The sequence below is a fragment of the Protomyctophum parallelum genome, assembly GCF_964188405.1.
Source record: "Protomyctophum parallelum genome assembly, chromosome: 7".
NCBI lineage: Eukaryota > Metazoa > Chordata > Actinopteri > Myctophiformes > Myctophidae > Protomyctophum > Protomyctophum parallelum.
Window position 1 is genome coordinate 12,674,349 of NC_139705.1, and position 16,551 is coordinate 12,690,899.

At 42.7% G+C, this 16,551-nt stretch overlaps 1 protein-coding gene across 3 annotated transcripts in view; it reads left to right on the forward strand.

Annotated features, from left to right (window-relative positions):
- The first annotated feature begins 7,886 nt into the window (after positions 1-7,886).
- The window catches only part of casz1 (castor zinc finger 1), a 93,453-nt gene continuing 84,788 nt past the window's right edge, over positions 7,887-16,551 (forward strand). For all 3 annotated transcript variants that reach the window (XM_083768603.1, XM_083768607.1, XM_083768608.1), the window contains exon 1: positions 7,887-8,222. In XM_083768603.1, coding sequence (XP_083624729.1) covers positions 8,174-8,222 — 49 coding nt within the window. In that variant the 5' untranslated portion in view covers positions 7,887-8,173. The remainder of the gene's footprint in view (positions 8,223-16,551) is intronic.

A 16,551-nucleotide genomic window follows, 5' to 3' on the forward strand; every position in this document is an offset into this window, starting at 1 on the left:
AGTCTCTCTCTTTCTCTCTTTGCGCTCTCTCTCTCTCTCTCTCTCTCTCTCTCTGCCTAGTTTGATTGGATTTAACAGAGTGCCACCACTGTGACTTTGGTGTGTGTGTGTGTGTGTGTGTGTGTGTGTGTGTGTGTGTGTGTGTGTGTGTGTGTGGGGGCGGGGGGTTGCTTCCCCTGTCACGGTCTTCTGCTTGCTGTCTCTTGTTATTTACTTAACCATTTAAACCTTATATATACTTCATCGTATGGATATGGATAAATCTCCAAATATCCAGCTAGTATGCCCATAATAGGGACACTAGGCTTCATACATGTGGTTAACTTGTCCAGAAATGGAGCATGATCTGAAGCTTTACCACCACAGCGAGAGAGAGAGAGAGAGAGTGGCAGTGGTTCATGGTAGTTAAGATGGACCAGACGGGCGCCTAGATGCTTGCCTGCTCTGCTGCTCAGTGCTCACTGGCTCACTTGCTCCCTTGCTGGTGCTGAGGGCTTCGTTTTGCACTGTGACCGAGTCCCCTTCACACTGTTGTCTGCCTGTAAATTTTCTGCTGCCCTTGCTATTCAGCCAATTACACCAAAAGAGCTTTAGCGTTTCCCCCCCACTCCCCCCCATTCCTCCTGGTGGAGATTATTTATTTATTTCACAGGCGAATGACAAGCATTGCTGAAGGTTAAAAAAAAATGCTGAATTTCATTGTGCCTATAATGTCAACTTTTTTTTTCTTCCTCGGAAGACCTAATCGATAGCAGTCAGCTCTGTCTTGTGAAAAACAAACACACAACACAACAGATGAAAACTAATAGATCTTCTTTGCCTGTTGCATTTCCATTTGTGGCTCATTCTCGCTGCCATTGATGCTTAATTCAAGGTGTGTTGGAAAAATAAGACGCAGGGCAGCCTCAGGACTGAAGTCCCTCATGTGCTTCTGGCCTGGTATTGTAAAGGGGAGGGGACTGACATGTGTGTCCTGTCGTTAAACTTAGCTTAACTAAGTACTCTATTTTGGGGTGTTCTGTAACTGTGAGGGGCCCACTATTGGAGTGGCCTTATGGTCTAAGGCTTAGACCATAATGAGGAAAAAGACAAGAGGCATTATTATTTAACTTTAAGAAAATGGCCGTTGTTGTTACATGATGTACAGAGTGCATGCACCCATGGATAGTAATAACTACTTCTAGCCAATCCGACACGATTACTGCGAGACTAGACAACGTGATATGTTATCAGACCGTTTCTGGAAGCAATTGAATTCAATCTGTGTCCGGTGTGGCGGTGTAGCGGTGTCACTGTAGGTCCAACAGCAAGACCAGACCTTAATGCATGTGAAACCGCACGCTGCCAAGTGGTCTCTCTCCACCTGCAGTATCTTCTGTCTGGAGTGGACGAAGCTACTTCTCTATATAAACCTTGACATTCATCCTACAGTATGTTGTCTACTTGAACCGTGCCAGACACATATTCCTTCAGTTTAAGAAGTGCACGCACACAAAATTAACAACATGATGATTTTAAAATATATTGAATTGGCATACTGTACGTTATGCATGTTCTTCTCAGGCATGTGTTTTCTTGTTGATGCGTTTTGGGGCGAGGACACAGGGCTGAATATTTAAGCTACAGCGTGGTGCATGAACTGATGTCTGGGAAAGCAATGGAATAACTATCAATAGAATGTCAAATGTAGTGGAGAGCCACAAAGCAGTTTAGGAATGCATCCAAACTGCTCTGCCATCTTGCAATATGGTGCTAAAAAGACGAGTGGAGATATCTGCCTGAATACTGCATAAGATGGCCTTACATCGCTTTGTGGAAATTAGTCAAAGTTTAAGTTATTTTAGATCATCTTCATAGGACAGTGCAGCCTCGCCCCCAGCCCCCAATCCCCAATCCCTCTGGGACAAAAGAAAAAAGAAAAAGAAAAAGAAAAAAGACACAAGATAAGTTTTGTTGTTCCATCTCTCATAAAAGGCAAACCAGAAGTTACACAAGTGATAATTGTGCATAAAAAGAACTGACACCACAAAAGTTAGTGTTCCAAAACAAGAGAGCCAGAGAAGAAAGGCCTCCGCTACTAGTCTAAAATGAACCACGCCCAGCAGTGGGAACGGAAAGCAAAACTGCTTAATGTGACAAAATAAACACAGAAACACTCCGAGGGAAAGTTAGAATTAGGATCCTGAAAGATTTATGCCTCCATTTTATTTATAATTTGTTTTTCTTTTCCTTATTGCAACTGAATATTTGATGAGGGAGCCCAGAACTAAGGATGTTGCATCGGTGAGGAAAACAAAAAGTAAAGAGATGCAACAAGGATGTGTGTTTTGAGAAGTTTGTGTGCTAGTGGCTTGTTAAGTGCATGTGTGCGGGGTAGGGGTAGGGGAGGGCAGCTATCTGCAGGTTGTGCTGAGTCCTATAGCGAGGCCTTATTTCCGTATGCACACTCTGTACTGGGCACTCTCCATGCATAGAACACCATCTGCATTTAGCTGTTAACGCGCCTTCACATCCGAGGGAGGATTAGGAGAAAATCCCCAGGTTTTTTTTTTCAACCAGTTGACAAATATCAGATTTGTCTCTAAAAAAAATTAGCTCCATCTATATCTCCAACCATATGACACACATAAAAGATTATCCTTAATACCCAGCCAGCTTGAGTATGGAAAAAGCAGATTAAAGTTTCAGTTTGGTCCTATTATTTACCCAGCCACTTGAAGTATTAGGCTGCCTGTATTACGTAGTAGACAGCAGACCTCTCCACAAAGAGACTCCACCACCACCACTGCCTCCACCCTACAACCCCCCACACACACACACACACTCATACACACTCATACAAACCCCGCCCTGTTACCTTCCCACAACAAGATGTCTGCCCCAGAACAATAACATATCATACTTATATAATTTATCATTTGCCCAATTCAGTGTGGACGTTCTCCCTGCCTCTCTGTGCCCTTTAAACAGACAGCGAGAGCCGCTAAAGAGCCTAAAGTGAATAACAGCAGCAGGTGTCTATTCAGGCAGTGCTTTGTAGTCTGCGCAGGGCGCTGGGCTGTTGTTTTAGCAGCCCACTGGCAAGGAGCAGGGGGTGGCTGGGAAATGGACCTGGGGTCTGACCTGAGACCCCAGTGCTGTCCCATTAGCAGTAAGCTCTCCTGGAGTAGTGGCAGTCAAGCTGTCTCAAGGCCCACGTTGCAGATGATGTGCGCCATATACTATGTTTGTTGTCAATGTAGCGTTAAGAGCTTCACTGTCAAATCCAGACTCAGAGTGTTAATTTAACTCTGAAAGTGTACAGTACCTTATATTTGTACAGTACACTCTCTGAGTTACAAGTGGATAAGTTAACCCTAGGGATGTTACTGTGTAGTAATGGCTTGATAACTTAGAGTCTAAGTCTATTCTATCATAAACACCAAGTTGTCCAACGGGTGTGGTGCAGCAAACATAGCAGTCAGGTGGCCATTTTCAGTTCAGATGATGCATTTCTAAGAGCTTTACCTTTCAAAATAAACTGCTTGACCCTCAAGGAGGTCAGCCACAGAGCCCGTGACAGATTGTGAGGACGGACCTGCCTCCCATCAGCATGAATCAGAGGGGTTTAAGCATAGGACTGCCACACTCCTTAAGCCTCTGCTAAGTCAGTATGTTCTCCCTGACCATTTCATTATCAAATGCATAATCGTCATCTGCCAAGGAGAGAACCAAAGAGCCCGAGGCCCCTTCTTTCTTTCTATACCTGGTGTTCCTGGGCAGTGGACATTGGCTTCCTCGCTTCCGTTCAAAGACCACTGCCCCACCCAGAGGTTGCCTTATGAACACAGGAGCCCCATAAATGAAATTAAGGTGTCAATTAGTCAATTACGGCGTAATAACTCCGAGGGCAGACATTTAGAGACAGAGAGCACCTCGGCTAAGTTCATTTCCTCCCCGGCCCAGGAGCCTCGCGTTTGGCACACGTCACTCCCCCACCCCAGACTCGCTGAATAAGGGCCCCCAGTGCTTTCTCCCTAATGTTATTTTCCCCTGGATATCTTTTTTGATCAACAATTTCCTTTCGTGGGTTTGTTTTTCGGATGCAGGCGATGCACGCTTTCTCTCCCCAATTTGGCTAGGGAGAATTTCATAATTTAGTAATTAAAATCTTTGTTAGGCTTTAGAAATTGCGCCTAATTGAATTTAATGGGAAGATGAATTTCAATTTTATTTGATTAGCAGGACCCCTGGCATAGGTATTTATGGAAAAAACTCTACAAAAATATGCTGTGTGGGCTAAGATGGCATAATAGAATTACGGATAATCAGATTTCTCTGTCATGAATTTCACTCTAATTTCACTATAATTTTCCATTAGATAGCTGGTTTACAAATATTTGCTCATCTGCGATGGGAAAGGCTATCTGTCTAAAATGATTACGGAGCGGGCCTTCAGAAATATGTCCCTTTTTCCCCCCTCCCTTTTTAAAAACCAGATTGCGAGGGATCAAAATTAGGAAGATTGCATTATGGATGTCTGCATCCGGGAGAGCAACGGGGGAGATATGATGATTACGGCCGGGGGATGAAAGCAGTGTCAAGAAAAATGTATGACTCGAAAACATAGGCTTACACTATCTACAAAATCTCTCCTCTCAGCACCACTGTCTGCCGCCCAGTAACATGGTGCTGTATATCATAATTCACCTGATATCATAAACACAGCAAAGAAAGACATCATATAGTACTGTGTGTTGGCAAACATACACACTACCTGATACACATTAACCAGTTCAACCCTGGTGCCCCTATATTGGCCATGGCATTAACAGTGGCATTAACAGTTTTCCACCCTAAAACATGATCATCAAGTGTACAGTCTTTGTTAAAATGTTGTTTTTATGTTGACACGCCCACCAGTTCATGGTGGTGTTCCACCTGAACTGAAGCCACACCCACAGCTGTTGTTGTATGATAAAGGGCGAGGCGTTAGGGGAGGGGATAATATCGTGATGTCACTATATCACAGTTTATTTCATTGGCACGTTTGACTGTCAAGGTTTCAGCATCCAGGAAGAAACTTTCAAATTGTTTGCCCGGCCCAAAAAAGATTTAATATGCAACTTCCTCGCCGTGCTTGAAAATAAATATATAGTGTCTAATATAGTAGGAGATGTTAAAAGGACCCCAAACATGTTTGAAATTGAAATATCCCTTAAACATAATTGATTCCTTTTCTACAACCCCCCAACGCGCACGCATGCACACACACACACACACACACACACACACACACACACACACACACACACACACACACACACACACACACACACACACACACACACTTCCCTTGTATGTACACTCCACCAGTTAGTCCTCCTTCCCCACTCTGCGCCAACCCACACACCCTCCCCTCTCCTCACATTAGCTCACTCACTCTTTTGCCCCGAACTGCCAGTGACAGCAAGAGGGGTTCAAAAACACAATCTAGCTCTCGGCAAAGGTCAGATTTCTCACTCGGCATGTCTCTGGGCTTTGGGCACAAAAGCCACTGAATTCACATCTTTCAACTGGGCCTTGGCTTTTGTCCTGGGGAATGGAGGACTCTGGAGTGGGCCCTGCACCAGACCAGCCCCTCCTGGAGTGCACTGTCAGGGTTCGGCCAAACGTCTGGCCTAGCGGCCCTTTGACTGATGTACCCCCGCCATGTCACATGCACAGTCAAACAGTTAGACGCACACTTATACACACACACACACACACACACACACACACACACACACACACACACACACACACACACACACACACACACACACACACACACACACTCACACACTCACACACACACTCTTACGCACACACTACCTTGCCCTCAACATTCTCCAGCATGCACCATACAATACTCACCACATCAAACGAATAGCCCCATGGCTCTTTTTGAAAAGTAATGGTTTTTCGCCCCCAAAGACGGCAGCTCAAGTCGAGAGTGCCCTGGCGCACAGCGGACCTCTTCCTTCCCAACTGTGTCCGTTCTTATTAAGTGAATAGAATTGCAAGTCACCAAGTCGCAAAGCTAAACTTTCTCCAATATCACAGTTTTGGGAATACTGTACCTTTATTTCAAATTCCTTTGTTAAACATCAACTCGTTCATTTGGTAGAAAGAGTCAATATTTGACCTCTGTTTAAAATGTTTGTTTTTCTTATATAACTTTATGTCACAATAGGAGGCTTATGTGATGTTATATTTGGCTGTTTGCAGGTGCCAATCACCGCACACGTGGTATGATTCCGTACTTGATAGTGTTTATTAAATGGGCTTGACGTGTATAATTGTCTTTCATGCATGACACTCTGCATTATAGCGACTCACAAACATGTGCAGCCACTTTAGTCTCTGGGATGAGCGTTTAGCCTAAAGTTTGTTTTGGTAATGATCCACATGGGCGTCAAACCTCACCAAGCTCTCACTAATCCACCAAACAAATACATTTGTTCATTGTAATCTTCTTTACAGTACAATATGCGATTGATTAAGACTAAGGCCCTTTTGGGACTGACATTTGACTAGAGACTTGAACCAAGACCTTTATACAGTAAACACAAAATGGGTCTGGTAGACAAATTCTCTAGTGAACAACAGCAAGTATTGGGATTTTTATCTTGGTGTAACAAGATATTCTTGTGGTATTTACTGTACAATGTTAGTTCAAGGGTGGAGCCTTTTGATGGAAACCCTTTTACGTCTGTTTTAACTTCATGTTGCTGATGTAGGAGGAAACGGAGGCATTTTTTCATTATTAACTAGGGTGAGTCATCACAATCTCAGAATCACCCAAAACCTGTTTTATACACATACGTTGGACTTTGCTGCCAGGAACTGAAGCCTGGACTCATATCATGTCAAAGCCTTATGAGCCTTATGATCATAAAGTTATTCATTTCCCCTTTTCTTTTAAAGCCGTAAATGTTCACCGTGTACCTTCTGTATTAAAAAGTAGTACAATAAAAGTTAATCTGGGAGTGGGAAATAATCTGTGACCTTTCTTTGTTTTTTGCTGTTTACATGGGCATTATGTACAAAAGGTCCGGCAGCACTTTGCATGCCACTGCGGAAGAAACTGCCAGGCAAATAAGGGGTTTGTCTTATAAAGTATTCATTGTCACCTGGTAACGGCTGTCGTTTATCATTTCACCTGAAATTACAATGAAAACTGATACCTTATCACTGGGAGGGAAGAGAGAGAGAGAGAGAGAGAGAGAGAGAGAGAGAGAGGGAGAGAGGGAGAGAGGGAGAGGGGGGGGTAGATTAGGTTTGGCATAATCCAGAGAGAGGATCCATGTTATGTGGAGGTACATGGAAGACTTACTACTTTACATGGAAGACTTATTTTCAATAGCCCATATCACGTTTTGGAATAAGCAACTTATTTGTGCGAAGATCATATTTAAATAAAGTTTGTGTGATTATTATACAGTAATTAATAAACTAGTACTAGCCCAAAACAGCATGCCACTATTAATTACATATTTTACAAAATATTAAAAGTTAACTTTTTAAAATATGTTGCATAACAATGAAGATAATAATATTATTATGCCTATAAGATTTTAATGAACATAATTATATTTCCCAAACCTTATAGTATTATTAATGTTGTGCTCCCCTCATTTGAATAGAGGCAGAGCAGGCTCCACCCCATGAGAGTTGAAAGGCTACAAGACCACAAAGAGGGAAAAGGCCAGCCCACTGAGGGAGGGAAAAAAAACTGCTCCGGTTCCTCAGCCATAATTTCCTATCAGCCTATTCAGACAACAGCACCAACAGCCTGGTGTGTGCGTGTGTGTATGGGAGCGAACCAGAGGGAGAGAGCCAGCGCACGAGAGGCAGAGAGAGAGAGAGAGAGAGAGAGAGAGAGGGGAGAGAGAGCAAGGGGGAGGCTCCGTATTCTTTCACCTACCCCCCATCAAACCACAGGAAGGAGGGGCCAGACCCTAAGCTGCCAATCAAATCCGCTCGTGGCAGCCGGCATTATCTCAGCAACAAACTATTGACAGATTACATGTCAAGGAGTTTAGTGCATGATTGAAGGAAGCTTTTTTTTATGTAGTTACTTTTCCGCTCCGTTTCTTCACTTCCAACGACCAGCATTCTAATGACTTTCTAACAAGAGTTGAGTAATATTATGAAAGTTACATGTCTGAGAGGATTAAACTTCGACTTCCCTGAATATGGTGAGTACTCTTCTCCTTCCCAAATATTTGTGACATACGTTTTATTAGTTGACAGTCTAAGGTGTGCCATTATCACTGACTAAATACACATAGGGGGGAAGTTGCTCATGATTAAACTATGTATGCCAGCGCGTAGATATACCCGAGTACAGCTACACCCTTATTTATAGCTGGTTGACAGTGCCCAAGGGTGACTGCAATATCAAATAAAATATCTCAGTTCGCTCTACCGGCGACACACTACTCATAACACTGTGTTGCATACGCATGTGAAAAAGTTCATCGACACAGTTTCATTTTCTGTGTTTCTGTTCTGTGAGTTGAAACCTGCACAACAACTCCCTGCCGGTGCATTTTCCACTTCATTTGTTTTGTTGTTGTTGTTGTCATCTTGTGGTTTAATGACATGCCTCATCTCAGCCTCATTTCATACCGTTGAAATGCAGGTATTTGGTTGTTGTTCTTTTTCATAGGTATGGTGGGGCAATGTCATTAGGGTGCCTTGAATGGCCTAAGGGTTTGTTGCCAAGGGGATACAGCAAACAAACTGCTGTGTTGGTTGTGCTGTCACACATGTACTGTAAAGAGACAGGCAGGAGTTGAACTAACACATTTACAGGTAGTCATAATTAGTTCATACACAAAGGTGTACAGCAGCACATTAATGAAAAAGCATGCTGTATAATCACAAATTGCTCAGGCTATATATACACACATATACAGTATTACTGTATTTCAGCTTAAGCAGTATTCATTCAATATATTTCTGATTATCCTCAGTAGTTAAATGTGCGGAAATTGACATATCGGGATGGTGGATAAAAAATGTATTGGACTGTAGGGTAAAATGGGGATAATTTCAAGGACAAGCTTGTCTTAATGGAATTGGAATTGGGCTTTTTGCTTTTGAGCTTCACTCTCCTAGTTAGTTCACTAGTTTTGTGTGTGTTTTTAAATAAGATGCTTCCGTGATTCACAATGACGTGTTTGCCATCACATTGCATTTGTTTAATTTTGTCGTGTGTGTGTGTGTGTGTGTGTGTGTGTGTGTGTGTGTGTGTGTGTGTGTGTGTGTGTGTGTGTGTGTGTGTATACTCAGTTTAGAATGAATTGTGATGAGACTTCACGTATGCATGTCTGTGTGCATACGTGTTTGTGTGGGTGAGTGTGTACATTTATCAGGCAAAATTTCATAATTTGCACCATAGATAAGTATTTCCATATAACTTAAGTAATTATGAACACATTATGACATTATTGGTTAATCTGAATTATTCCATGCTTTATTATATAAACACTATATAAATAGTAAAAAGAAACATTTTAGTTATATTTTGGGTTGGGTTGTCTAATATTGCATTGTGATCCAATCAATTGAAATGATCTAAATATAGTTTATGTGTAAGTATTTAAAATGTTTGCTTGCTTTAAAAATATTTTCATGTCAAACGTCACTGAAACCTCGTGTTATTACGCAGGCCCCTATTTTTTGACACGTTTGGTTGTGAGCTATGCATGTATTCTCTTGGTATCCTACTTGATTCCCCTAAACAAGAATTAGTTTCTACTTGCTGTTTCTTTGCCACCCTTGACACTCGGTATATTAGCTTCAACTCGAACTGTATTATACTGTATGACAGAATTAATGAAAATTACATACAATTTAAAGATGTTGTGCCTTATTAAATATAACTCAGTGAAACTACAGCAGGCCACTGTGACCACAGGCTTGCACAAACAGATACGAGAGAGACCTGAGGGCTTGGTTATTATCACTCATGGTTGCTTTACTTGTCCTGCATTATAGTTTGAAATAACAGTAAACAAGTACAACTGCTATCGTGACACACCCTAATTTCTAACTTTTCGTCAGCTGGGGAAATGTTTTTCTACCTTCATATGAGTCATAATGTTGATTGCCTTCTCCCTTAGTGAGTTGTCTCATTAACCCTTTGAGGCGCGCTGTACTCCTTTTTTTTTACGGCCTCCTACAAAACCAGGATGAAATGTGGAGAAAAAACAAGACCAGCTCTGAGGGCCTTCAATAACCTTTTATCACAATTTAGCAATAACCGGAATCAATTTGATGTCTTAAGCAATAAAAATTGCTGTTGCTGTCCTAATTCTGCTGCTCCTTGGATGACAGTAAATTTACATTTTTTAATTAAACTAGCCGGAATTTTTATTAGGGGGCTGGGCTATGCTAATGGGAATGTTGTGTACCGCAGATTAACAGAGTTTTGAAATAAATTTGACTGGGCGACGTTTGGAGAGAGAAAAAAATGCAAGCCTTTGTCTTTAACCTCTTTCATGCCGATTTCTCCTGGGGGACCCTTGGTATTCTGTGGAGTCTTGTCAGGGAAGAGTGCTCCTCCGCAATGAGGTGATTAGTATCGCCTTGTCAACCGAGGCAAAACATTCACGCACCCAGACATTTATTTATGCCCTGTTCAATTGACACCTAAATGTACGCTCTTCTTATCAGTAACATATGTATTTGAACATGTGGACACACTGCTGGAAATCTGAATTATTATATTTGGAAAACAGCAAAAACCAAAAAAAGTTGGGTACTCCTGATATTATTTTAAACTTTAAAGCACATTTTATTTTAAGAATAATGGTGTCATTTTAGATTTTTACATTTAGAACATTAAATAAAGCCGTTTATTTTTTTTATCTTGACATTTGATATTTTAAAAATATAATCATTGTTAAAACAGTACAAAAAAAGTACTGTCAAATGGTCCTTTTCTGTAGAAATCAATTGATTTCTACAAATTGTCTCAATTTTATTTATTCATTATTGTTCGCAACTCAAAGCACAATTATTGAAGCATTATAAAAAAGTGTCAAATCCAGTTGTTAATCGCAATGTATATGTTAGTGTAGTTTTATGGTCCACTCGCGAGTGTTTGATTGATGTTGCGCGAGGCTGTGTGTGTGTGTGTGTGTGTGTGTGTGTGCTATGCCTACTACTTCTAGCAGAGTGGCAGCAGCTATAGGCAGAAAGGGGAACAGCACGGGTCGTGGGGGGAGGGAAGGGGTTGTGTGTGTGTGTGTGGGGGGGGGGGGGATAGGGTTGGTAGAAAGAGAGGGACAGCTGACTCCTGATTGAGCATGTGCCCCGTCATCAGACACAAGCCACCCAACACCATAATTACCTTAACCCCCCCCTCCCGCTTCCTCTTAATACCCAAATCACACCAACTGGCCCCTTTTTTTCACGGCAGACAGGCAGAAACATCAGAGATCAAACGATCAAATAAACTCCAGATGCACGTGGGCTTGCCATGCGCGCACCTCGTCGCCGGCAGTAGCCAAAAGTGTTCAGGGCTACTTGATATGGGCCAGGAGCGAGGCAAGTGGCATCACCACCCCCTTTTCCCTCACTCCTGTGCACTCATGCAGTGGCCGGCACCTAATTAAAACCTCAAAGCTCCCCGTCACCAATCTGGAGTAATGGCCTAATTAATACTCGGTGAGGAAATACTCCAGAATAATAAACAGGTTGCACCTTGGGCCTTCATCGCCTTTATTATCTCAATATACCAGTTTTTTTATTATTATTATTATTATTCTCAGAGATAATGCTGTCCTTGTTAAAGCGACAACACAGAAAATTTTGAAGGGGAGAAAAACATAATACGTTCGCAATAACATTAAAGAAAAAGTAATGATAATCATAATTATACAAAACAGTGAAAACAAGTGAATGAGAAAAAGTTGCTTATCATGATGCACTGTTATTGTTGTCAACATCTTTAAAGCCCCATTTGTTCTATCAAAAAATTTCGAGATGAGATGATTTCAAAGAAGATACCACGCTATGAATCTCATAGCACGAATATGCCGTGTCATGTACCCCTGTGTGTCAAGGAACACACACACACACACACACACACACACACACACACACACACTCTTTGTGACTTCTTTGCGTCTCCATTTCCTAATCTTTCATATGAAATTATAATTTCATGCAAAGTAGGGGGAGAAGAATAATCTCTGCTCGTTGATATGCCATATAAGAGGGGAAAAGAGGAAAATGAAGAGGCAATTAGCACAGTGGAAGACTTTGGCGTGCTTGTCTGAAAGCACGGGCTCCACTGGCCACCAATGAATTTGCATGCTCTGCTTATCGACGCACACTTATTAGGCCAGCTGAAAGAGAGATTAAGGCGGCACAAAATGTGGTGACTAATCCTTTTAAATGTGGCGAGCGGGGGGGAGGGGGGGGGGGTCTTTAAGGTGTGAACCACCCTGCACATAGGTTTAGTGATAGAGGATGTGTATGGAATGTGACGGAACCTGAATGAGAACAAAATGCATGAAAGGCAGAAGAAAAGCGTGCAGCAGAGAATGGGTTAACCATTTAGCGACACGGGGCAGTGATTGACACAGGTAATAGACTGATAGTTTATCTCGTGACCTTGTTATCTCAGGTACAAATACAGGAGGCCGGGTCAGACAGGGTCGAGATAATAGCGGAAACCCTTTGGGTGGTCCGAAAACCATGTCGTGCGCTATTCCTGGTCTTGAAAGTTTTTCTTTGACATAGAGGCTACGTATAATTGTTGTCTAATTGTGTCGTTGTCTAATCATGTTGTCGAGTGCAATTCACATTTTATGTCGCCATCCCAAACTTCAAAAGCGAGAGGGCATTAAGTGCCGTCCCAAAATGTGTCTTCCGCGTCATGTTTCTCAGTTTCATTTCATGGACATTGCTTACATTGACATGAATTTGTAGAGCTTGCCTTTTATAATAAAATAATTAATTCTCGGCACAAGCGAAGAAGGAGGAAAGAAAACAATAGAAACAAACACAGACTTCTCTCTTTCCTGTCACCTTCACTGGGAAGGAGAGTGTTTGCTCTGCTGAGTTACAGAGCCAATACCCCTGTCCTCGTCCGTAATTGACTGCAAACAGGGACGCAGTGACGTTTAAACACTGGCCCCCTCCCCTTTCACACACACACACACACACACACACACACACACACACACACACACACACACACCGAGCCTTTCACTGCAGCACCCAACCTGCCACCCTTCAACCTCAGGTTCAACTTTTTTTTTCTTTTTTTTTCTTTCCATGTGACATTCTATTCACTTGGGTCAGTAGCAGGCAGCACCAGCAATAATTACTGTCTGTACATGATAAATCTGAAGACCAGCTGTTCAATTCTGTCACTGCCAGCTGAGATATAGAGAGATGAGGGGAGGGGAGACAGAGGGGCTCAAGAGTTTGCAGTTTGCTTTATTTTTTTTATTTTTATTTTTTTTACTCGGTAACTTGATAGGATTACGTGGTTCTTGGGCCCACACCTGTTAAGAGGCTGTTAGCAGAGCAGTTGCCAGTCCCATAGCCAGAGATTAGCCTTTTTTTCTGGACTCCATTCTGTGTCCCCTTTTGGGGATTTCTCCTCCCTGTACTGTACTGTACTGTACTGTACTGTACTGTACTGTACTGTACTGTACTGTACTGTACTGTACTGTACTGTACTGTACTGTACTGTACTGTACTGTACTGTACTGTATGACGAGAGTTCAATCCTCTGGGCTTTTGCCTCAGTTAGGGGGGCAAGGAGGGGAAAACACTCCATGTGACATGAGAGCGGTGTGTCTATGTGATGGTAGGGGCACATACCCTGCCTGCGCACGTGTGTGTGTGTGTGTGTGTGTGTGTGTGTGTGTGTGTGTGTGTGTGTGTGTGTGTGTGTGTGTGTGTGTGTGTGTGTGTGTGTGTGTGTGTGTGTGTGTGTGTGTGTGTGTGTGTGTGTGGCTGTGTGTGTGTGTGTGTGTGTGTGTGTGTGTGTGTGTGTGTGTGCAAGTGTGAGAGAGAGAGAGAGGCAGAGAGAGGGAGAGAGAGAGAGAGAGGCTGGGGCGGCTGACATCTCTTTTCCCTCCCTCTCCTGAGACACGTTGTCTGCCATCAGTTCTGCTTCCCTCCCCGACCTCAGCCACTGCGGAGCCACCCCCGGAACAATGTATATACAAGTAGCATGACAGCGAGCCAAGAAAATAAAATGTATTTAGAATCTTTGGGGTATTTCTGCACGCTGGGTTGTCGGACAGGTGTAGACACAGCTATAAAATGCACAGATACAGGTTAAACCGGGCAAAATGATTAAGGGCTGGGTTGAGCACATTCTTGCCCGTTTTTAGGAGCGCTAAAGCCCTCGTGTCAACTATAAATGCTTTTGTGAGGAGTGGAGTTATGAGTAACGCGTACATTTATCTTTTTCATGTCGGGCTATTATTAAAAGTAGAACAACAGAGTATTATTTTAACAGTACTAAACCCACGTGAATTGCAGGTTATTTTTAAATGGAACCTATTGTGCAGGAGACAATTGTGGGGTATTGGTGGTGTTCATTAGATTTCAAAAGAAGATTGCATTAGGCTGTTTTGCGGCTTAGTGCTACATCTCCCATTGCCTTATTAGGCATTCAGCAGCAACCCGGCTCTTCAGCTTCGTCACTTTCTGTGGGCCCTCAGCACCTGTTCCCCTATTGTACCAGAATTTTCTATATTTGGCAGGAAGTGGGGCTCACTCGTTTGTGCACGAAGGTCACCGTTTTCTAGTAATACGAGACGAGAGAGTTCTACAAACTGGCAGTGTTTTCCACAGTTATTTATTGCCATATTTTTGTTTTCACCACGCTCCTTTTCAGCTGTTCATAAGACAATATTAGACAACATGACCCAACTTGAGAGGGCTATGAAACATTTCTCACCAGGCCTCGTAAATGTCACGTTGTCACTTGCATGCCATTGACACGGGGACCTCACATTACCTCCATTCTGAAGCAAGAAATCAAAGAATAAAGAACAATAAAGTTAATAACTATCGCAGGCTAACTTTTAATTGGCCTGATATGTAATCACTAAATCATAATAAAAAACAGAGGAGCGGGGGTCACTTTAAGAGCTTTATCTCCTCTCTGCTCCGTGCCCAAAGTGTCATGTCCATAATGGCCCCACCTGATCTACAGAGTAAAATAACTGCTATAAGGCTTATTGTTTGGACAATATTGGAGCCCCCCACTCCGCTCCCTCTCCCCCCACTGCACCCCCCGCCGCCCCATCCCTGCCCTCCCTTGATTCATTTCACCCACTGTCCTCGGCTGCGGGAAAATGGCGTTAATTTTTTTATTACCTGTTTGACTCTCCAGCCTTATTACTGTAGCCCCCTTAATGTTCTCCGTAACCGTGGAAACCAGATGAATAAATGTCCGCCAAAGAAAATGAGATGATTAAACAGGTCACCCTTGCAAAACAAATTCGCTTGGCCGAGCGCAATTTGTGTACCGAGCGGCTGTCTTAACAGTTTGCTAACAAGGGGATTGTTTGCCAGGCTAACTGAGGGAGAAAGGCTGGTGAGGAAGGGAAAGGAGGAAAAAATTAAGATATCTGGGGGGGAAGAAAAGAGGGAAAGGGAGTCAATCACGTTTTACATCGCAGCATTAAATCATTTTTCTCTCCCCTTTTTGTTACTTCCTATTTCAATGTTCCTCTTTTCTTATGTTCTTTTTTTATAGCTGAGAAATAAGTACTTCTGTTGTAGGAAAAGTACAATAGTTAGGTGTATAGTATGAATATAACCAGCCCCTGGAAGTGGGATTCAAGTTCAAAGATGTCATGCATGTTATTGTTGCGTGCTTTCATTCTGATCAGTGGCAAGAGCACTGGGCAAATAGAATTTCCCTCATTTACGTGGCAACCAATCATTACTGCTAATTGTCCTTGAGGCCATCTGTATGGGATGGCTTGTCCTCTGTCGGTGTTAGAACCGTCCTGGCCATGGCTCTACATTGACATATACATTGTACTGCTCTAATTGCCCGCTGACATACCAGTCCGATACCTTCATTGGCAATGTTAACCTCTTAAACCCTATACTTGGTTGACCAGAGTCCCATGGGCTCTGTACTTGGCCCACTCCTGTTTTCGCTCTACACTAAACATCTCCTCTGAAAATAGCCGATCTACAAGCTCACAACGTGTTGCGTTGCGACACATTGTGTGCTTGTAGATTCGCTGTTTAGTTCAAGTGGTTAAACAATATGTTCACAGATAAAGCAGTGGCTTTTGTGCTGACATCGAGAATTGTTGCACATTGTCTATGAAAAGTAGCCTATAATAGCATTCCCATGTCAAAGTCGTCACCAAGTATGTTTCCCATGCTATGGTCCCTTCCCCTGCCTGTAGTGTTCTCATATGGCGAGCCCTCTGTCACCCATTTCAAAATGTCTAGTGTTTTCATCTAGGAAAATAAGAGAGTCGGGCTGGGGCAGATTTAGCCGTGTAACGATAGGGAGAC